Source organism: Clarias gariepinus, chromosome 17 (genome assembly GCF_024256425.1).
Source record: "Clarias gariepinus isolate MV-2021 ecotype Netherlands chromosome 17, CGAR_prim_01v2, whole genome shotgun sequence".
NCBI classification, from domain to species: Eukaryota; Metazoa; Chordata; class Actinopteri; order Siluriformes; family Clariidae; genus Clarias; species Clarias gariepinus.
The window spans coordinates 18,544,880-18,568,773 of record NC_071116.1 but is presented as its reverse complement, the minus strand read 5'-3'; the positions used below and the strand labels follow the sequence as shown (position 1 = coordinate 18,568,773).

The following is a 23,894-nucleotide window of genomic DNA, read 5'->3' as shown; positions in this document are numbered from 1 at the left end:
TTTAATGCTACAATAAACAAAGACATCCAATAGAATTGTCTGCTTCAAACTTCGTGTCAACAATTTAAAAACATGTCAGGTACTGTATGAGGCCCAAGTGTCCGCAAACTTTATTCCATACTTCAGATATAGAGCTTAGCCTATTTACTGTATGATGGGGGAAAAACATCAATATGAACTGTATGACTCCTTAAATGTACTCACGTTGCCCACAGTAGTTTCCTGAAAAACCCTTCTGACACTGGCAGTGATCCTCTTCACACACACCTCCATTCATACATCTGATGCTACATTGCTGAGCTGCAGTATATTAAGAAAAAATACAGTAAACTGTAAACAGTGTAAAGAAAAAGACGCTGTGTAAACTCTGGAAAATCCATGCTGGTGATGCTGTATACAAATCTGTCGGCACCCTCTTAAAACGCCATGGCAGTTTATGATCCCAAAGAGACGTGGTTACATTAAGCAAATGCTTTTGCTGCCAAGATTATAATGTTTGAGAAAAAAAAAAACATTGTACAACTTTCCATCTCAGACTGAGGGCTGAATTCATGTGTTTACACAGGATAAAGAAGTGATTTAGGAAGCTTTACGTGATTTGGAAGCACAAGAAGTAGCAATTTGACCAGTGGGGCATGTGCACATGTTGGGCCTCGAACAGTAGCCTTCACCACAGTTGTTACGGCATATGGCTGTAGCGGAAATAGGAAAGGGTAAATGTTAGTACATAAGCTAATGACAAACTGAAACAGGAAAAACCAATACTGAAATAAACAGGTAAATAAACCACAGCACTTCAAATGTGGCATTCAAGTTTAAGGACGCATTTTCCATACGAAATATTAAACTGTGAATATACAGAGTAAAGATGATTGTTGTGATCAGTGATCATTTACTTAACTTATATATATATAAGATATACAGTTTTCTTATACAATTCACTGAATCTTGTTTTATGAAACATTAACAGGTTAGAATAATTAACACTATTTTTTGCTGCTGTTTTTAGTTATTTTAGGACTCCATATGTACAGTAAAATGCCTAAAGTAAATTAGAGATGTTAATGATAAATTTTTTATTAATTAATTGCTATTAAGAATTTGTCAAATTGAAAACTTTTAACCGATAACTTTTAATGGATTTATTTTGCATGTAGTAATATCCTCAACAACCTAGCTCTATTTTAACATCAGCTTAGCTTTACTTAATAGCCAGGCTGCTTACATGATTGCTAATAACTTAATTGACTGACTCGAAATGTTTACAATTTACTTCAACTTTTGCAATCTTAATTTTTTTATGGAGAGGGCTCTGTCTCAAAACTGACCACTGTTTGTGTGTTTTTTGTGTGTAAGAGAGGAGCTGAGTGAATCAATGTTCTGCATGGAATTAGTTAAGATTTTACCAATTTTAATAATAAAAAAAATCATATTGGGAGTTGATGTTTGTGTGGCAGGTCACCACGAATGGTAGGGGAAACACTGGATTGTGCCGCTAGAACTATTTAAATAAAAGATAAACTGAAGGGAAATTGGTTATGATTAATTATTACTAATGAATTCATTATTGACTGTTCTTTGACTATTAGTTTGTAGTGAATGTAGAATATAGCCATGCCAATGACCCCAAATTATTATTTCCATCATTTAGACAATCATAAAAAATGTGCTTATATAGAAGTATACTGTATATAGATTGCTAACCAATGTAGAAACCAGTTATTAGTTTATGTCTAAAACATTTCTATTTTGTTATTAAGCCTCTTCCTATTTCCCTTTTTTTTTTAGATTTAGAATTTATTTAGAATTTAGAATTATTTAGAATTATTATTAGAAACTGTGCTTTGCTACTCTTTTACTCCAGAGCTAATCAAGTAGAAATCTGTGCTTCTATCCTACTGACCAACTGAGAGACAGTTTATTGTGTGTAACATCTGGTGCATTACTTACGCACTATACACTGGTTGCCCCCGGGCAAAGTCTTCCAGCCTGGACAGCAATAGGAGTGCAAACGAGATCCACACACATTTGGCCTGCAGAAAAATGTTAAGACCTTCCCTCAATATAACGGTTAGTAGTCAAGTGTTAGTCCACTTAGAAAAGTGTGTTTCGCTTACATTTGTAAACGCTCGGACAACATTTTTTCGTATTTCTACGTCTTGTCTGAGTTTAACTGCCACAATCTATATATAACATTTAAATCTATTTTAAACATAGTCTATATAAAGAGGGGGAGAGAAAAACACGAACCAATGATAACCATGAACAAACCAGTAAAAAACAATTCTCTTTAGTAGTACAAACAGTGAAAATAACTGAGTAAGGCACGTCAACATCAAATTGCTAAATATCGAGAAGTCAAATGGCCAGACTGCAAGAATTAGTTCTGCAACTTCTCATTATCTCTGGATGAAAGCCATTTATTGAGTCACTTACCATGCAAAAGTAATAACATGAAGATGAAATAAGAAAAATGCCTCGATAAGGACGAGTGTTTATTTCCATGTATACACAGCTGCTGCAGTAAATAAGCCAAAGTGAATCCAAATGTGTTAGAGTACTAATCATGGTAATAGCGTGACTGCTCTCAAATTCAAGTCAGATTCCTTCTCTTCACTACCACTCCATTTCCAGGAGATGAAGAAGCAGTAATTATGTCACTCCATATCAGTGTAGACAGTACGACAAAACACTTTTAGCTATTTACCTTCTTAGTTAAATTGGACCTTTGGCAGCTTTTAAGCAACTTCTGGTCCAATGCGTTACCTGTGTTGGCTTATGGCTTCATAGTTTTTTAATTATAAACTAATAACCTAGTAATACCTCACTTAAAGAAGGCTGTATGTCCCTAAATGACAATTCTGGTCAGGTGGCTCGGAGCACATTGCAGTCATTCCCATTAACATTTAGCAAGTGGAAAGCCTGATCCTTGAAAATAGACAGATAACTTGTCACCAACTTGTCACCAACCTGTACAGGAAATCATTTACAAACACCACTTGCACATTACAAGAACGCGGCTGGAAGTTTTTGCCATATTCCCCATACAGCCTGTATATTTTCACGTGTTTGGGCCATTAAAGGAGTTCCTAGCAGGCCAGTGTTTCAGATGTAAAGCAGGCTCTGGCATACTGAAAAACTTTCTACTTTGATGATGTCCAAGCACTAGCGAAAAACTATGATAAGTGCATTAAGTGCAATGGATTATATAGACAACTAATAAAGGTAGTTTACTCTCGTAATTGTGTTATTCTGACCAATCAAAAATCCCAGTATGGCTTGAACTCCCTTTATATACAGTCAATAGTTCAAATGAATGATAACATTTAATAATACATAATTCAAAGTGTTAAAATCGAGCTACTATAGTAAAACAATACAGGATGTGATGTTCTACCAAAAAAATTTATTTTATTTTACTATAAGGAAATATTATTTTATGTTTTAATATATTTTATGTCATTATTTAAAAAATTGTATTTGTAAACTTGAAGGAGTCCATCTGTACATAAATCTTATTAAGAAAAGGTTCAAAGTGTGTATATAATCAAACTAATATTTACTTAAAACTATTACAAAAAAAAGATATCATACTACACTGGATTTCATTTATTTATATTGTATACCGCTTATGCTGTGTACAAGGTCGCAGGAGACACTAGAGCACGAGGTGCTGAACACCCTGGACAAAGTGTCAATCTATTGCAGGCCACAGATGAACACACTTTCACATCCACACACACTCTGAGCAATATGGGAATGCCAATTAAGAATCTGCATATCTTTGGACTGCTGGAGGAAACCAGGGTACCCAGAGGAACGATCAAGCACATGCAAACTCCATAAACACAAATCTGAGGCAGAAATTGAACCCTCGACCCTGAAGGTGCGAACCATTACGCCACATAGTGCCAACCATTATGCCACCTTGCCACCTGCCTGAGAACACTGTCTGTAAAAAAAAAAATGAGTACAATACTACAGTTCCTTGAGTCCTCAAGACGTTTTAAATTTTCTGTCCATATGCACAATGATAAAGAATACCTTATATATATCGGCTACATTTAGTAATTTACCTGAAGGTAAATATTAATTTTTTTTTTTTTTTTTTTTGGAGGACGCACTTTAATTATAAAAACACCTGGCGTTGCTATAGTAACAGTGATTCAGGAGGCTTGTCGTTCTGAAGCCACTCACCCGGTCAGGGACTCCTGCTTGCCGCGTCTCCGCACTCGGCTCTCGGCGGCTTGTGCGCTGCGCTCCACCTGAAACTGGCTTCTCCCGGGCATCTCTCCGGCTAAATTCCCCACCAGTGCACCCAGCAGAGCCAGACACCAAGACAAACATCTCCAATTCCTCTTAGACCACATCATAAAAATCCTTTATATATACTGTATACGGAGAGAAATAGAGCCCTTCTGCGCACTTTCAGTGAGACACAATAAATAATCCGCGTCTTTAAAAAAAAAAAAAAAAGACAGCAGCTAGGCTTTAGTCATGGCAGCTAAAAAAAAAAAAAAAAAGTTTACCCCCCTTTTCAGTAACTCCTTCGAAGTAAGAAACTATCCACACACCCCAGAAATATTTTGTAAATGATGGAGAAAGTTTGAAGACAGCCAGTGCGTTCGTTTCAGCCGTTAGCGTTGAGCTTGTGAGCGCGCCGCAGCTGTCTCACGCTCTCCTCTTAGGATTCTGGCGCGCGTGTGGTGTCCGCGTGCAGCACGCACCACAGGTCGGCGCGAGCAAAAAGTGTGTGTGTGAGAGAGAGAGAGAGAGAGAGAAAGAATTTGTCTCATATCTAATGAATCACTGGATAATATGTTTTACTTTGTGAACTCAAACCCTCAAATAATCTGCTCATCATCCCACCCAGCAGTGAAAACACACAATGATACTCCCCCCAAAAAAAGACTGTGGTGAATTGCACCTTTCGACAGCTTTGATTTTTATTTAGCATTTAATCATTAAAACAATCAGAATGAAACAGGAAACTGTAATTTCATTTTCATTCTAGGTTTAAAAGTAGACCACATACAGTACATGTTTCTATGAACTCAAATTAAAGGCACGCACCTACTGTACAGTATCAGGGTCACACTCCAGTGACAAGCAAAGAGACAGTTTAGGACAACTTGTCCCTCACTTTAGCATTGTGGTCAACCATTTTCAGCATAGCACCAGCTTTGCTACTTGAAAACATGGCATATATTCCAAAATGATGATGATGCCAGGTTTTATTGGGTTTAAAATGTGAAAGAGTGGTTCTGGAAGTATGAGATATTATATACAGTATATCTACATAGGTATAAGAAGAGTATATACTACCTGGCCAAAAAGAAGTAACTAAAGCAAAGAGGTGAGATCCTTCCATTGGACAATTGATGCAGATATGACATAATACTATACTGTATATTTCAGCTGGAAGCAAGTTATTTAATCCCAACAGATGCTATGTTTTCTTAAACAACCATTTCAGAAGACATATCCTCTGGTTCAGATGGGTCAAATTTATGGCCTGCACCAAGCAAAGAAAACAACTGAGGAGATGCTTAAACTCGTTGAAAATTGGTTTTAAAACTGTCCAATACTTTATTAAAACCTGGAAGAAAAATGGTCAACCATCACCTTTGAGAAATCAAAGCTAGGGGCCAGGGGTAGCCCAGTGGTTAAGGCATTGGACTATGGTTCGGACTACGGTACGGTTCAGATGTGTAATGAGATAAAAAAAAATGTAAGTCGCTCTGGATAAGAGCGTCTCCCAAATGAAATGACAAATGAGATAGAAATGTTACTGTATCTGAAAAAGAATTCAGTGATCAGAGATCACTTAATCCTTTGGTAAAATTAAATCATAAAAAATAACAGTATAACTCGCAGCTATGTTTATTAGTAATAGTAAGGGCATTGTAATAATCAGCTGTATAGATTGAGCATAAAGAATGGACAGTGGAGCATGTGGTCTGATGACTCCAGATTTACCTGTGCCCAAAGCGATAGGTGCATCAGGGTAAAAAGGGAGGAGGATGAAGCCATGCACCCATTACAAGGTGCCTACTGTACAAGCCTGTGGAGGGCAGTGCTATTATCTGCAATTGCTTCTGTTGGATTAGTTCTAGGTTCAGCAACGTTGTGTGCCCCAAAATGAAGTTAGCTCATGATGTGCATATGCTAAATAACCATGGTTTTTGCATCAATGTTTTTTTTTTCTCCACTTATGGCATGACAATGCCAGGATTCACTGGGCTTAAAATTGTGAAAGAGTGGTTATGGGAGAATGAGACATTTTCACATATGAATTGGCCACCAATCCAGACCTTAACCCATTGAAAATCGTTGGGATGTGCTGCAAAAGACTTTTACGCAGTAGTCCGACTCTCCCACTATCAATACAAGCTTTTGCAAAGAAATTAATATAATTAATGGACAGAAATAAATGTTGTGCAAAATGTGCAAGCTTATCAAAACAATGCCTCAGTAATTATGTGCCATAATAATAGCTATAATAATATAATAGAATAAAGCTTTAGGGAGACACTACATGCACATTTAAAACATAGAAACTGTACACTCCCATGTCAAGAGCTTACGAGATGTTACAGTATTCGTGAAGTATGCAATAGCTGCCCGGCCGATACATTCATAGCACAACACATACTGTATTTCATGGAACTTAGGGCACAAGAAGGGGTACCAGGAGGGACTACCCACCACAGGGCACGTGCATACACACATTCACTCAATCATACACTACAGGCAATTTTTGAACTAAAAATGTACCTGTAAAAGTATAAGCACACCTGTGGCACACACTAGTATCCAGCTATTAGTCAATCAGTATTTGGTCAGGTATGTCCTTCTGCTGATCTTTTTCCTTTGATACATGGCTTAAATGTAGCCTGACAAAAACACAACTTTATCACAATCATTGCTCTGTCACACTGTGCATCTGGTGCTCTTTTACTGGAGTTGTTTACTGGAGATGTAGATTATAATCTCTGGCCCTGTTGTAACTAAGCATTAAATATTTACGCTACTCTTTTTTGTAAACCTAAATTAGACACTCCTTTAAAAATCTTAGTTTAAAAAAAAAAAAAACACAAAGCAGCAGACTAGGAGGTATCTAAATAGTGTTTGTGTTCCAGAGACTAATATGTAATTTCCCAATCTGTCATTGCACACACACTGATGCCCTACAGCATTATGTTGATAACAGTTAAGAGGCTTCCTGTTTGCCAAGACAGTGCTATGTATTCAGTGGCCAGAATAGGCCTATATATAAACAATACATACTGTGGTTTAATGCTTGAACATGCATGGCTGTCTAACAAAATGTTTAAATAGAAATAAGTACATCTCTGCTGACCTCTAGTGGTAAAATGTTATTTTCACTAGTATTTTGAGAATATACAGTAAATGCCAATCAGAGGATTCACACAACCAGGAGCATGGAACTCTGTCAGAACATGGGACCTCTCGCAGGAGGCAACTTCAGATTGCAAAAAAGTACTAAATGCAGTGGTGGCAATAACTATAACCTTTTTTTGTGTGCGTGGGACATTTACTTCCATAACCCTGGGCATGCGAGGCCACATTGCTAAACACTAAACCACTGTGCCACACTATTAATAATACTTGTCCATTCATTCCTCTTTTGTAACACCCATTTTGTGTACAGGGTTGTGGGGGCCTGGAGACTTAGGGCACAAGGTGGGGTAGAACAGGAAAATGTGCCAATCCATCACTGGGCACACACTACAGGCCATTTGGGAATGACGGATCTGGTTTTTAATTGTATTCGGTTTTTTTTACTAAAGTAATTAAAGAAAACCTTTTCAATTTTAGAAATAAATCCAAAAACAAAAACACATCATTCTAACGAAAGACCTTACATGGCATTACATATACAGTACTATATAAATCCTATAGTAATAAAGTTAGTTAAAACTCCAGCATATCATGTACAGTACTTACATAGTTAGCAATGTAAAATATCATTAGCTGTGTGGTTAAACATGGTTAAATTATGCTAACATAAAATAAAGCAAGAAAGGTAATTCTTGACAAAAGTAAAAAAAAAAAAAAAATTTCCTGTTAAAATCCAAAGAAAAAAAAGTACAAATATTCACACACAGAAAGTTCCAACTTTTCTCTCCAAAAACCACCTGCACACTGGCAGTGTTTAAACATATCAATAGAATCTTAGATTTTTTTGTTTGTTGAAAATGTCAACAGGCGGAAACAAGCAAGACATGGTGCAGAACTTACTTCATATGGGCTTGCACATGTAAAACATTCCAACATTTAACCCGAAATGCAATAGTACTTTTTAAAAAAGTGGCAATGCTTTTGAGAAATATCCAGTGTTTTCTTCCAAGGTCCAAGTTGAAATATACTGTATATATTTTTTAAAAACACACAAACCCTGAACATTAATCCCTGCAAAAACAATAACACAATCACGAATGTGCTGCACTGTGGATCAATCCAACACTTTGTCAGTAAAGGACAAGCTCAGAGTCGTATTTTGCCTGAGACAATGTCATCGTACACACTCTGAGAGAGGGGAATGTATGTTTTCTTGGAGTTATCCAGGAAGTAGAGTGGAGCTTGGACAGCCTTAGGACAGAAGCCGTCATCCACTAGCTTTTTCTTTTGCTGCTTAAAGGTCTCCGTCACGTCCAAGAAAGCCTGTGGATAAAAAGGAATGCAGTCCTGAAACAGATGTCTTCTCTCAATTAAAAACCCTGACATAATAAATAAGACTTGCTCTAGTAACAACAAAGTGACAAATTTGTATAATGAAAATTTTGAGGACAAATGTTCAAGACATAGTTTGTCTTAAAGACAAATGTTCAAGACATAATACACAATGCGATATGATAACTGACAGATATATCTAGTGTAAAAATATAATTGCTTTGAACACAAACTTCATTTATTAGAAGTGATCTTTATCATTCTCATACCTGGACTCTTAAAAACCATGGCCAGGCATATGCTGGAAGGTTCTGTACCAAATGTTTGTAAAGGCTCTCTCCATCCAAGTCATGGCCTTCCTTTAAGACAACAGCTGCCATCCCTGCTCGTCCCTCGTAGCCTGAGTATGTACAAGGATTATTCATGTAGATTAATGCAACATGCTGCATGTTTTTCCCATTTCCCCCCTCTAGATTAAAATTTGAGAACCAAAATTATCAAGTACCAAAAACAAACAAAATAAAACCCCACTATTTCTCTGTCTATCCTTATACACATGCTTTTTGTTATTGGGTTATTTGAGTGTGCATAAAAAAATGTGTCATTTAATTGAAATAAGATGCCCATGTGGTTGGTCCCACAATAAACCCCCCAAAAAATCTGCATGTCCCAAAAGAAAAAAGAAATAAACAAAACTAAACACAAAAAAGTTTATGCCAAAGGTTTTCCCTGGCCTTAGTGGATAATTTCATCTGCATATTAAAGATTTGTACCCAAGTTCTCCTTCTCTTCTGATCCAATTCTCCTATTCAGAGTTTTTCCCTGCCACTGTCGCCCATGGCTTGCTTTGTTAGAGATCTTAGTCTCCATCTGGATTTCTCTCATTTTCCTTTCGTGGCAGTTTCTATTGTTAGAAATGCTGTACAGGAACACTACCAGTCAAAAGTTTGGACACACCTTCTAATTCCATAGTCCTTCTCGATTCATATCAAATGTCTTTCCAATTCGTAAAACAATGATCCAAAATCCAAAATGTGCACCAATCTCCTTCGAACAGGTCAGATAGAGATGTCTACGCTACTTATGCTCTTTAAAGTCTCATAATGCCTCTAATCCGAGGTGCCGTTTGTTTATTGGTGATTTTTGAGGCTGGTTACTCTAAACAAGCTTCTCCTCTACAGCAAAAGGTAAGTTTCGGTCTTGCTTTTCCTGCGATGTTCTTCATGAGCACGAGTTTCACCGTGGTGCCTGATGGGTTTTGCAAATGCACTTGAGAAAACTGTCCTTGCAAGAACTTTTCCAGAATAGCTGACCCTTATGTCTTAAACTATCCGCTAACTGTTGTTGTTACTTGATTACCTTAACCCTACGTGTTATATCATAGTTTTGAAATAAAAATCCGGTATTGTTCCAAAATGTAGAAATTAAATCCAACCTTTTTACTGGTACAGCAGGTGTAAGTTACAGGTGATGGGGTATAACCCCACAATGTTAAAAAAATAAAATTCAGGACCCCAAAGCCCAAAAAACAAACAAATAAAAAAATTAAATCATATGATAATAAATAAAAAATATGAATGGAGATTGGAGTAAAATAAACCCAATTATTTTGTAGACAGTAAGAGAAATCTAATAAATGACATCCCTGCTTGTCTAAACCTTAGAGGAACATGAATAGTCAAATAAGGTCAAATAGATCTTGAATAAACCTGGCACAGTGACGCCGTAGACGTTTACATCCTGCAGGAATTCCAAACAGCCTAACACTTCAGAAACCTCAGTGGTGGCCACATTCTCTCCTTTCCATCTGTCAAACAAATTCGAAAAGATACACACATAATTGAAGAGGTTATTTTTTTGCACTAAATCATAGAGGATGCCTGACGTGCAGTCAGCATTCTGTGCTCGATGCCATCTGTGTCCTGTGGGAATGATTTCAGGGTTTGCACATGACATTTGTGTTCTTCCACTTCCACTTTATGGACCTCATTTTGTGCTCAAGGCATTGTCATGTAAGAACATGTTCAGAACCCTAAGTTAAAGTAAAGGGTTTCCAGTAATGAGGAAAAGCCATGTTTAAGCAGGTAAAGTCATTCTAGGCAATCACATGCCTTTTTGTTTAGGGAAGTTTTACATATAGGAGTGATAGCCAGATGTCCACATACTTTATGAAACAATACAGTGTAAATGAAGTCAAGTAGGCTGCAGCCATGCATAAGGATGTTGGTGATTTAGGGGAAAAACACTTTTCCCCACTGGGAAAAACCAATCCCAGTAAGACACTTCCTTTCTAGGATTAGCTTGTTTTACACTCAGTCATTCTAGCCAAGATTTTCTACATTACCATAGTGCTTTGTCCTGACCTGCCAAACCTAAGCAAGACAAATGGCCCCTTTGTGCCCTCCTGCTTCATGGTGTCGTCAATGAAGGGCTTAGGCATTTGACCTGGCTTGCTAATGTGACTATTGTTCTCCCATCTTTCAGACATGGTAGCTGTCTCTCCTTTAATATACCACAGTCAGCAATCTCCCAGCCAGCCTTTGGGTTGAACTCATTTACTCTAAAGTACACTACTCTCTATTGATAAGCCATCTCCAGAACTGGCTTTGTAAAAGGAGCCTTGCGTCACTTCTGGCATTTTCATGAATGAACGCTGCCTAGATTTTGGCCTGGTTCTTTAGAAATGCTGCCAGTGTTTATTAGTCTCGGCCATGAATTCCACTCGAGCGGTGGGGTTGGGCGGTGCTCTGTCCTTAGCGTTCTCAGCAGGGTGATTTCATTCACATGAAGACTAGAATCAGGGATAGCATGCATAATTTTTCCTAATGCAACCAATTCATGCACTACTCAGATTTATTTATGGGCTGGTTTTGCAGTAAACAATCTTGTCTTGTAATTAAAATGATTTAAATTCAGGTGCTAAGGACTTAAAAACGATAAGAAAAGTCACTGACATGGCTTAGACCTGATGTTGTCAACCTGACTCATACACAAAATCATTATTAGTTACAGTAAATGCAATGCAGTGCAATACCTGAATGTGTCTCCAATCCTGTCTTTGAAGTAGACAAAATCTCTGTGATCCTGGACCATCAAATCTCCCGTGTTGAAATATACATCTCCCTCTTTAAACACATCTCTCAGCAGCTTCTTTTCAGACATGGTTTTGTTCCCCGCATAGCCAAGAAAAGGGTTGGTGAAAGACAAGGGAGCCACCAGCAAGCCGACTTCACCTGAAACAACAGAATCACATGGCAAGATACAACTTTCTCTCATTACAAAAGCTACAGATAAATGATTTTAAATACTAATTACACCAGAGCACTGTTGATGTTTCAAAGGCGTTGAACAATTTTACATAATAAAAGCTCTGACATTAGTACTAATTTATGGTTTATAAAGCGCTCGTACTACCACTGAGCTAGAATTTTTATAGCAGCAAGCCCTTCATAGGGTCGTACTCTGGATGAACCACATTTTTTGTTATTTAACAAAGACCAAAGAAACCGTGTTCCTGGAAAATTAGCTTCATGGTGGTACCTGCCCTTTGCATCAGGATGCATCCCATACAGGATGCGTTATTTTCCAAAAAAAGCACGTCCATTGTGTTTTATTCTTTACTCACACCATAGCACAGCTTAATGCCTGAATAGGATGAGAAGTTCAGAAGGTGTGTGTTATTTTCCTATACTCTCGGTGAGTTAATAGTGCACTCTATCTAATATGGCATTGTTTCTATGGTAACAGCTCATATACAGGGGCTTGTACACAGGATGCGACATATAATCTAAAAATAATAGATTTTAAAAATATGATATCCTTTATGTGGTGATGTTTAACATGTATGGAAGGGGTCTTGGTTGTAAGCATTTGTAACAGTTGCTGTGTTTTATAAAGTTTATCAGCACATGAAAGTTATCAGTAGTTTTTGAGAAATAGAGAGCGAGAGAGACAAACAAATACGTAATGATCACTGTTATTATTACTATTATTACTATTATTATTATTACTATGATCACTATCATCATTATTACTATCATTATTCTTATTATTATTATTACTACTATTATTATCATTATTATTATTACTTATAGTACCTATCTGTATATACAGTATACTCTTTTTATAATGTTTACTTTACATTTGACTTTAACTAAATGTCTATATACATTTATTTATCATGACTCTTTCTATACTATTCTTTTTTTACTTTCTACTCTTGTTATTTTCTTTTAACTTATTTCTTATTTTTATATGATTCTTACATAAGAAGAATAATGCTGATTCTTACTGTCTACCGCGTGCTGATTCTTACCTTTATTCACTTTCAAACAGCACCCCTTTTCTGTTCGGATGGGTTCATATGTTTCAGGGTCACATTTTAATAGTTGAAATGGTAGACTACGCTGCAATACAGAAAACATTAAAAATAAGAATTTACTGCAGAAATCAAACAACATATTAACCACTCAGCAATCAATCCCCATTTATAGCCACAGGGTATATATTCAGATTTTACACATAATAATTAATCCAGCAGATAAAGCAATGCTATAATTTGTAGAAAGCACTAGCCACAGCCTTTATTTAAAAACATTTTCCAGGAAAATATGGTCAACCTCAAAGTCTGAAAATTAAAACGAACCTTGTTGAAATAACTGGCTCGCCCGATGGGTCCGACTTCAGAGGTGTAGTTAACAAAGCCAATGCTGGCCTCGGTCAAACCGTAAGCCTCGCAAATCCGGATTTTCCCAAAGCGCCTAGAAAACTCCTTCCAGACGTCTGCTCTAAGGCCACTCCCTGCAGCAATACGCACTTTACTGCCAATCTCTTCTGGAGTCTGTGTACAATTAAAAAGGATTCGCACTCATGTTATCAGAGCATGCTCATGAACATAACAAACCACAACATTTTAGGACATAACATGCTGTCCTAAAATAAATTGAATAATAATTCATTTCTTTATAAAGCAGAGCGCAATGCACCTTGGGTTGATTGATTAAGTATCGACAGAGCTCTCCAATATACTGGAACACCGTAACCTCGTACTTGATGCAGTCCTTCCAGAACTGGCTTGTGGAAAATTTCTTCTTTAGGACACATGTGGCTCCTACGAGCAAAGAAATCTAGCAAGTGAAGTAAATATTTACCCTAAGCAGCATGAACATGTATATTTATACTTTCATTTAACGTGATATTTAAGCAGCCCACTTATTTTTTGCTTTAAATATTTTCAACATTCTATTTTCACACTGCTAAATAGTTTCCTACATTGTCCAGAATTCCATCTAAATACTATGTGATCAATTCCTACTCACTGCTATTGAATTCCTACTCAATGCTATAATTCATATGGTGAAACATAAGGTAAGGAAGGAAAATATTAAGGACTTACTAAAACAGGAAGCATTCTCGCAAACCTTCCCCTACCCCAAAAGTTAAATGCGGACCCAACGGCCCGATGATTTTTATAAGTGAAATAATTGGAGAAAAAAAATATATACATATAAATACACGTATGTATTGTAGTACATTGTAGTATGTTTAGTAGTGTTACTGTAATGAGTAATAATAAAATATAAAATTTATTTTATAAATTTTTATAATAAAATACTTGATCAAATATGATTGTTTTCTATCAAACAATGCTTTTATGCTTTATATAAATAGATAAAATTTAGGGCCTTTTTTTAACTACCACTTTAAATTATTTTTCCAGTCTTTCCTTAATCTAACAAAAAACTTCCAGGAATTGTTTATGTCATCAATACATGCATTTCCTGATGGCAACATGGTTGGGCATTACCGGTAGACCTCAAAAGAGGCACCCCATTAAACCACACGCACTATTGTATTGCTCTTTCCCACCTTGAACTGCATTAATGTCTCTTAAATAAGAGTATTAAATGTATAGTTTAAAAAGGCTATTTAAATCCTTTATTTTAAATGTTTCATTTCAGTAAATGCATTTCTAAATGTATTGTATGTAGAGCTCATCCTCATTCTCATGTGACTTAAAATTCCATACCTAGTTCGATGCATCCTCCAATACCCAGCAGAGAGGCGGCCATATGGTAGAGTGGCAAGGTGAGATAGATGGTATCGTTTTGATTGACACCGCACAAGCGGAAGAACGCCATGCTCATTACAGCCTTGATGTGACTGACCCGAGCAGCTTTTGGAAGTCCTATATTAAAGAGGACAAATCAATATGCTGTTGATATCTGGTAGTAACAATAAGATCCGACTTAATATCTCAGCTACCATTTTTCGCAGATGCACATAATGCTAAACTAGTCTACATGAGGAGAAAATAAAGACAACCTGGCACAGCAATTGTTTCCATTAATGTATGATTAATAATGTCATATCTAGTTGAGCACTATTAATCAAAGTGATTAATAGTGTGATAGTAATATCAAAGTGATAAAAAGTGATAATAATATCAAAGTGATAAAGCTGAGACTGACAACCTGTTAATTCTGTTTTTAATACTGTGCGCATGATTATTTTCACTTTTGGTTATTATTATTAGTATTATATAATAATAATAATAATAATAATATGAATAATATGAATAATTTTATATATATATATATATTTTTTTTTACATCTGGTTTAGGGCATCCCCAATTTAGATATATATTTAGATCTGAATATAAATGCAAATATTTCTGGAACAATAAATAGTTACAATAGAAAAACCCATGCTCCTGTGATTTACCTTATAAGTTTTTTTTTTCTTAAAAAACAGTACCTTGATCAAAATCATTTAAGTTACAACAAAATTAAAGCGGAACCCTAAAATTGTTTTGGTTCAGTGGTTGACCTGCAAGTTTTACACTTACGCAAGCTGACGGTCTAACAAACCCATTTTTAATGGGTTATAATTTTTTGTGTGAATGACACACAAAAAAGTATGTGGTTATAAGTCAACATGCCATGTTGTTAACAGTACACCCAAAAGCAAGGAGGTTAATGTGCTGTGCTTTTTGTGGATTAGGGTGGGCTCGGCCATACGGCTATTTTTCAACTTGTCCGGAAAAAAAAAAGCAAAGAAAAAACAAAAACATTTCAGCATGTGAAATTCCATGAACACAAACCACAACTAACCACTTTCTCCACCCATAAACATAAGGAAAGGAGCTGAGCAGTGTAGTACCTGTGGTGCCTGAGGTGAAGATGAACAGGAAGTTAGACGTGAGATTTGGCAGTGAAAAGTCGAGTTGTGGCTTTTCCCCTGAAGCCAGCTCGACTTTGTCCAGCAGCGAGTTGACGCTCTGACTTGAGCAGCTCTTTTCATTTACCCACACATTAATGTCATTATCCAAAAGAGCTGGCAGGACATCGTCCATAAATGGAATTAAATCTATGGGAATAAAACACACACACACACACACATACATTTAAACACAACTGTTTAATGTCGGTATATTTATAGAAACATATGCGCACAACCCAAATATATATTTAGCAAAAGTATAATTTCGGGTCTCAACATATAATGTGTGTGGGGACGCAAACCCTAGAGCTATAGACTTGGGCTGAAGGTCTCAGATGATCCTCGATACCCAGATTCTAAGAGGCATTTGTACCAGTAAAATGTTTCTTCTCCTGAAAAATCATGTCTTTTCAGCACACAGCTTGGCATGTGGTGTTCTACAAGACACAACAAGATCCTCAGGCCAAAAAGCACTACAGACTACAGACCTGTTCAGTGTGGGAAAGGAACTAAAACTGTGTCTATTCTGTGCTGTGTGTGTGCTACGTGGTAGATTACAGCCTCGCACTCCCCTAATCACTCCCTAGACCCTGATAGAAGACCCTAAATGTAGAGCACTAGACAAGTTCAAATGAGACTGAGTGTTAAAAAAAAAAAAAAAATCTGAGCACTAACTCAACCTAAAATGCAAACATTGAGTGTTGCAATACCAGATCCCACGATGAGAACTTTGGCTCCACAGCTTTGCAGACAGTGCTGGAGGGATCTGGATTTGAGGTTGGAGTTGAGGAAAGCCACCTCGCAGCCCAGTGTACTCAGCCCGAACCAGGCGCACACGAAGTCGGGCTCGTTGCTCATCCACAGCGCGACGATGTCACCGTGTTTCACCCCGACCTCGCTCCGGAAAGCATTCGCAAACTTGTTGCTTCTTACACGCACATCCCTGTATGTCAGAACCTCATTCTCGAAAACGATGAACGGCTTCTCGGGGTTGCGGTTCGCCTGGTCTACGAAGCAGTCCAGATAGGTGAGAACCCCGCGCTTCATCCTCGCCATCATCGCCTTCCCGACCTTTTGGACCTTTAAGTAATACATCAAATCCTCCCAGAAGAACGGGTAAAACAGCCTCTGGTAAAACAACACGGCGACAACTCCGGCAAATAACGACCAAATTAGAAATGCCAAAGAAATCATCCTGGTAGGACACACAGACAGACAGACGGAGCTGTGTTAAGTTAGAAAGGCGTTGATCGAATGAACACTGAGGTGGAATAACCCTATATTTAAATACCAGCTCGCGCTACGGCGCATGCGCACAGCCGAGCTCATTACTTTGCGTTCGCTGCAGTGTTGCAACTTGTTGCCAGTAAACTGGCAAGTCTACATTTTTTTTACTAAAATATCTAATATTTTAAATATTTGTAAATAACCAAAAGTACAAAAACAGTTACATATATTTTAGTATTTCCCTCAAATAACGTTAACTAGCGTACATTTGTTTAAATAGCAGGCAGTGCATACTGTACTTTGGCTCTAAACCAAACCACATGTAAACAAAAGGTGTATCAAACATAATGAGGCTAATATCAAAATATTAAATATTTAATTTTTGCAACTAAATGAACACAAGAAATTAACTGAACAAAATCTTTCCCACAGAAAATTTAATTGTTCCCTTTTTCAGGTCAGAATTGAATTGAATATCAGACCTCAAATATCATTTTAAAGGTGGCCCTTATCCTCTTTCGTACCACTGCATACCATTGTCAGGAAGGTGTGTACTGTACTTGGACTGGATCAAGGTTTAGGTAGGTGGTCCGTTTCAATGTAACACCCAAGGGTTCGCAGTAGAATATTGCCCTGATCGCACTTCGTCTGTTGGCTTGCCTTCCCTCCATAATGCACTCTGGTGTCATCTGTTCCTTTGGTAAGCAAGGTGCATGCACGCAGCCATCCATATGTTTTAAAAGAGACCTTTTTCCCTTGCTTCATGGTCCAGGTCTGTTGCTTTTGTCCACATTGTAGGACCTTTCAACGTGGTAGGAATGATTTTTTACTGAGGATCAATTAAGCAATATCACACGTTAGGGAGTGCTATATAGCAGGATATAGCACAGCTGTGCTGCGATGGATTGGCACCCTGTCCAGGGTGTACCCTGCCTTGTCCCCTAAGCCTCCTGGGATAGGCTCCAGGTCCCCGCGACCCTGAATACAGGATAAAGCGGTATAGAAGATAAGTAAGTGAGTGAGCACAGCTGTGATGCGGTCAAAGGCACCAGGGTGCAGCCTTCTGAATGGAATACCTCTCATTTAATCAGTTTGTGGAATATCACACACATATATCACAGCTTATCACAAAAATCCCAATAACCAAGGTGTTACATGAAATTGTAATTAATTGGACAGAAGTAGTGATCCATGATTGGGTTACAAGTAGATTAACTCATCTAGTGGATGAAGAATTTCATGCTTTTTTAAATTAAATAAACACAAGCTTCCATAGAATTACAATAAATGATTACATAATTTTACAAAAGAAAAAAAAAAATTGGTAAAAATCTAACATACTACCAAGGCTGTGAGAATCTGTTTTCAGCAAATTCAAAAACCTGTCCTATTCATCATAGTTAAGAAAACATGACCACAATCAGTCCCAACATGTTTCCCTAACAGCGAGCTTAGATGACATATATCAGATATACTAAGCCTTTTAGCCTATCCTCAAGTATAATTACAGATTAGATACTTATAGTGAAGAAATACTTGATAATTATTTAATTAAACTAATCAAGGTATGAAATTGTCCACTGTGGACAGGGGTCATCATCCCAAAGGAGTTCTCCCTGATTCAGATCAGGTGACTGGGAAAATTACGGAAAAACATTAAACTTACTGTCAGGTTCATAAAACAAGTTGCCACTATTGGTCCCTTGATTAAGGCTCATAAACCCTCAACTACTCAGATTTATAATGAGATAAAGCAAAAATGTAATTTTCTCTATCATACACATGACTGTAGAGAACACACTTGCTTTATTGTTGCATGGTTTAAAGCCCAAAGGACATTTTAGGGGTGATGCTATTGTCAGTTTGCCAGTTTTATCTGCCAAAAGCATTCGGAAAAATAAACTAAACATGATTAGGGTTGATTACTTCATTTTAAACAAACACCTTTCAATCACAGCAGTGCCCCTCATCTAAGCCACCTTTACAGTCCTATCGTCCATCACAGAACTGCTGGCTGGTCAGGCACGTAATAAGGCTCTGGATAAGAGTGTCTGCCAAATGCCGTAACGGTGAATTAAACTAGTTTGAGACAATCCAAATTATCATGGTACTGTAAAAGTAGCCATTTGAAGATGGGTTAATTGTGGCCACAAGGACATAATCAGCAATAGTACTCAAATAGGTGTTGGCATTCAAGCTGTAACTGATTAGTTTAACCTCCAACAGCCTGAACTGTTGACAGAGTAAAGTTAGAGTCCATTGGATTCATGCTGTTCATTTCAAATTCTTACTCTACCATCTGTGTGCCTCAGCAGAAAGCAAGATTCTTCAGACAAAGTCATATTTTTCCAGTGCTTAACTATTCAGTTTTGGTAAGCCTGCAGCATCAGCATTTTTGTTCCTTGCTGACAGGATTGAAACCTGACATGGTCCTTTGCTTTGTAGCATCCACCTTAATCTTAGGCATGAATTTTCAGATGCTTTTCTGTTTACCATAATTGAACAGGATGGTTATTTAAGTTAATATCACTTTTCTGTTAACTTGGGCTGCACTGGCCATTCTGCGTTGTCTCAATCCAAAGTACTCAATGCTGTATTTTTGTAGTATACCATTTGAGTTATCTCTGCAAACAGGTTTGTGTGAAAATCCCAGTAGATCAGCAGTAGGAAATACTCAAAGCAGCCTGTCTGGTACCACCAGCCATGCTATGGTCAAAAACACAGAGATATATATTTTTATCCCTCCATTCAGATAATTAATTTGGGCATTACCCAAAACTGCTGTCTCATAGCTTAATTGTTTTATGCACTGCAACACATATTGTATAATTACATAAATGAGTAGTTGTTCAGGTGTTTCCCTTAGTGCTCAGTGGGTGTCTACCAAGATATGTTTTACCTGTTAACTAGGTTTTTGTACGAGTATGTAGTGTATGTAGTTCTCCATACATTTCCACAGACACAACATCATCTCAGAGTTGCCTCTGCAAACTATGCTAGTCAACATGATATTTGTTTCTTGGACTAAATTATGTTATTTTTCTGGAATTCCTGCTGATTACAAAAAATTACATCCATTTTGTTGTATGTACAATTTTAATGAAAAATATGTTTTTTTTGTACCGTACAATTTAGCATGCTGGCAGCAGTTTATTTATTTACTTAGTTTACTTATTACCATTGGTGACAGCAGGCCAGTACAGTCCAGTACTGTGAGTCAGTGGTGGTAAGCCCCACATTCAAAACCAGTCACTGTAGCATTTTCAGCAAGAAAACACATCTGATAATGTTATGTCATCTGAGACAACACTTTATCCGCCTAGTATTTTTTTCAAAGCTGTTCTAAATAGCCTCTAAACCATCATTGTTGTGTTTTTAAATTTTTCCCCCCCTGCTACTTAACATGAGCATGAGCTTCTGCCAACACGCTGACAGATTCATGGCTTACCTCCTCACTTTGTTCACAGCTAATGTGAGCTACAAAGTTAACTAGCTTTCAACACAAGGCTGAATCCAAAATTCCCTTTTAACCCTAAACAAGGGCACTACTTGGTGTATGGAACAAGGGATTCTACATCCTACATATTGCACATAGCTATTTAGAATTCAACCCTGAAACAGTTGTTTTTGGATGTTTACAGATTACTGCAACATACTGACTGAATTAGGGGACTGTCTACATATGAAATGCTGTAGTCTCTTAAAAACCCTACATATTGTTGTTGTTGTTGTTGTTGGACTTTCGGCTGCTCCCTCATCGAGGGGTTTTATTCTGAATGTCCTTCCTGATGCAACCCTCCCATTTATCCGGGCTTGGGACCGGGATGCAGTGGCTGGAGTAACCCATACATGATAGAAGATTCCAGCAAGTAAACTTTATCTATAATCATAATCCACTAATTTTACTTGGGAGACAAACTCTTTTGAAAATGTTTTTTAGTGTACCATCATAGTATACAGTACCACAGCACCACTGAGTTCTCTATTGTGACTGGTGAGAAGCTCCGACAGTATTTCCAACCGCAAAGTTCATACTAAGGAGCTCATCCTAATGCATTACTATACTGTACTCAGCAAAAAAATAAACGTCCTCTGACTTTCAACTGTTTTTACTTTCAGTACACTTAATGTGTAAATATTTGTATGAACACTAAAAGAGTCAACACTATAAGACATAAACTAAAAATGTTTCACAATGTGTCCCTGAATGAAGGGAGGCTCAAAATCAAAAGTACCAGTCAGTATCTGGTGTGGCCACCAGCTGCTTGAAGTACTGCAGTGCATCTCCTCCTCATGGACTGCCTATTGCGGACAGTCTGAGCACTGATGGAGGGATTGTGTGTTCCTGGTGTGACTCGGGCAGTTGTTGTGGCCATCATGTACCTGTCACGCAGGTGTGATATTCGGATGTACCGATCCTGTGCAGGTGTTGTTACGCGTGGTCTTCCACTGCCAGGATAATCAGCTGTCCTTCCTGTCTCCCTGTAGCGCTGTCTTAGGTGTCTCACAGTGCGGACATGACAATTTATTGCCCTAGCTACATCAGCAGTCCTCATACCTCCCTGCAGCATGCCTAATGCACGTTCACGCAGATGAGCAGGGACCCTGGGCATCTTTCTTTGGGTGTTTTTCACAGTCGGTAGACAAGTCTTTTTAGTGTCCTGCGTTTTTAGAACTGTGACCTTAAATGCCTGCTTTCTGTAAGCTGTTAAGGTCTTAACGACTATTCCACAGGTGCATGTTAATTAATTGATTATGGTTAATTGAACATGCATGAAAAAAATTTGTTTAAACCCTTTACAATGAAGATCTGTAAAGTTATTTGGATTTTTACAACGTTATTGTTGATATACACAGTCCTGAAAAAGGGACTTTTTTTTTTGCTGAGTATATTTTTTAAAAAAAAATTATAATAATATTTATAATATAATAATTACTATAATATAATAATATAGTGACTTGTATGACTTGTGTGATTGCACAACCATGCACTTTAGTTCTTTTGTAATTTTGCATATGGTGAAGTGTTTATGACATGTGAAATATGTCTGTTTCTAATTTTTTTCAAGTAGCCGATACATTATAATACTTGTTATATTCTTTTAAAAAGACCACAAATTGAATTTAGCATGTGTGTAAAACCCCATTAATGTAATATATAATCACTTCCACTTTGTTAAAGAATAGGTGAAACACCTTTTCCCCTCCCTTCAACGTCTGCGTGGTACAGAGGGATGTATTAAACTGATTCAGCCTGGCCACCAGATGGTGATGTGGTCTAATGATCAAGTCTTTTATACATGTCATATTACACTAGATTTTTTTATACTGTATTATAATGACAAGGTAAGGTTTGTAGTGCTTGTTGCAATGTATGTACAATTATGGTACTAAAAGTGTTAAGTTTTTTGTTATAGTTTAATATTATAGTCTATATATATATATATATATATATATATATATATATATATATATATATATATATATATTAATTTCAGTTTATTTATTTTGCATTGAATAACTTTGCATTGAATAACTTACTGTTAATGCTTTTAATGACTATAAAGATTTTCTTTCTCTAGGCACTTGTACAAATATTCAGCAAAACATTAGGTCATTCCACAGAAAAGGTGGAATTTGGGTCATAAAAACTCCTAAAATGTATTTCTTCTTTCACAATTTCACAAACTTCTTTAATAGCAGTAACTTACTTTATAAATCCACAAAAAGTAGAGCTCAATGCATTTTTTTAAATACATTTAATAACTGGTGTTACTTCTCTAGTAACACCAATGATGGTAACATTAAATGGCTTCCATGTGTAGAACCACGTGGTTTTCAATTATGTCAAAAAATCAATTAATTATTAGATATAGTCAGTTTTATGTCCAATATTGACAGTTATAACTATAAAATAAGTAACAAAAATGGCAGACTTAACGGTTTTGCATAAAAAATATTAATAAACAAATGAAGAGAGACATCTGATATACCTTTTGCATTTTGCGCTCCCAACCAGAAACAATTTAAAAATTGTATTTCAAAATATAACTCCTTTTGTGTAACAGTACCACCAATGACATGAGGTGAGTGATAGTCAGTTCATAATATTATTTATAATCAACTGTTGTTTCATGATTTTATGAAGATATTAATGTTAAGGTGAATCAGATTTATTCCATTTTCTTTTTCTTTAGATGAAAAGTATATGGTCACACTTTCATTTTCTTAAACTTGCCCTTTAAAAAATGCTACAATTGCATGTGGAACATTAAAGTAAAAATTTGTATTTCATAACTGAAAATGTACATACATTATTCCCCACATTTAAGGAATTACTCTATTGCAAATTAAGACATGAGATGCTTAGTATATATTATTTTATTTACAAATTTATAAAAAAGTCATATACAAGTAAATGTCAATTCAATTCAATTTAATTTGTATAGCGCTTTTAGCAATTGTCATTGCCGCAAAGCAGCTTTACACAATCAAAAGAATTATTTAAGTTTGTATGAAATGTGAATTTGTATGAATCAAAATGGTCAGGTTGTCCCTGGTAAACAAGCCGAGGGCGGCAGTGGCAAGGAAAAACTCCCTGAGATGGTAATAGGAAGAAACCTTGAGAGGAACCGGACTCAACAGGGAACCCATCCTCATTTGGGTGAAACAGAAAGCAGTAAATGATCTGCATTTATACAGTGTGTTAGGTGGCAGGCAGTTCAGCTATAATAACTGATGTTAATTT

General features: G+C 36.8%; 2 protein-coding genes across 2 annotated transcripts in view; both read right to left on the bottom strand.

Annotated features, from left to right (window-relative positions):
• LOC128545816 (fibrillin-2-like) overlaps nt 1-4,373 on the bottom strand; it is a 75,861-nt gene extending 71,488 nt beyond the window's left edge. The window contains exons 1-4 of the mRNA XM_053516486.1: nt 4,198-4,373; nt 1,951-2,033; nt 594-692; nt 205-300 (exon numbers count right to left, since the gene is read on the bottom strand). Coding sequence (XP_053372461.1) covers nt 205-300; nt 594-692; nt 1,951-2,033; nt 4,198-4,373 — 454 coding nt within the window. The remainder of the gene's footprint in view (nt 1-204; nt 301-593; nt 693-1,950; nt 2,034-4,197) is intronic.
• A 3,477-nt stretch (nt 4,374-7,850) lies between these two features.
• Nucleotides 7,851-17,143, bottom strand: LOC128545786 (long-chain fatty acid transport protein 6). Its single transcript, XM_053516422.1, has 10 exons — nt 16,630-17,143; nt 15,860-16,066; nt 14,726-14,884; nt 13,683-13,807; nt 13,343-13,537; nt 13,013-13,103; nt 11,732-11,930; nt 10,407-10,504; nt 8,967-9,097; nt 7,851-8,688 (listed from the first exon to the last, which is right to left on the bottom strand). Exons 1-10 carry the CDS (start codon nt 17,111-17,113, stop codon nt 8,512-8,514), a joined length of 1,866 nt encoding a protein of 621 aa, XP_053372397.1. The 5' UTR covers nt 17,114-17,143; the 3' UTR covers nt 7,851-8,511.
• Nucleotides 17,144-23,894: the final 6,751 nt, after the last annotated feature.

Coding starts and splice junctions, on each gene's coding strand:
- LOC128545786 (XM_053516422.1), bottom strand. CDS start 17,113: ATGATTTCTTTGGCATTTCTAATTTGGTCGTTATTTGCCGGAGTTGTC. Junction 16,067..16,629: donor AGTTCTCATCGTGGGATCTG/GTATTGCAACAC, acceptor TTATTCCCATAG/ATTTAATTCCATTTATGGAC. Junction 10,505..11,731: donor AGGATTGGAGACACATTCAG/GTATTGCACTGC, acceptor TTTGTTTGACAG/ATGGAAAGGAGAGAATGTGG.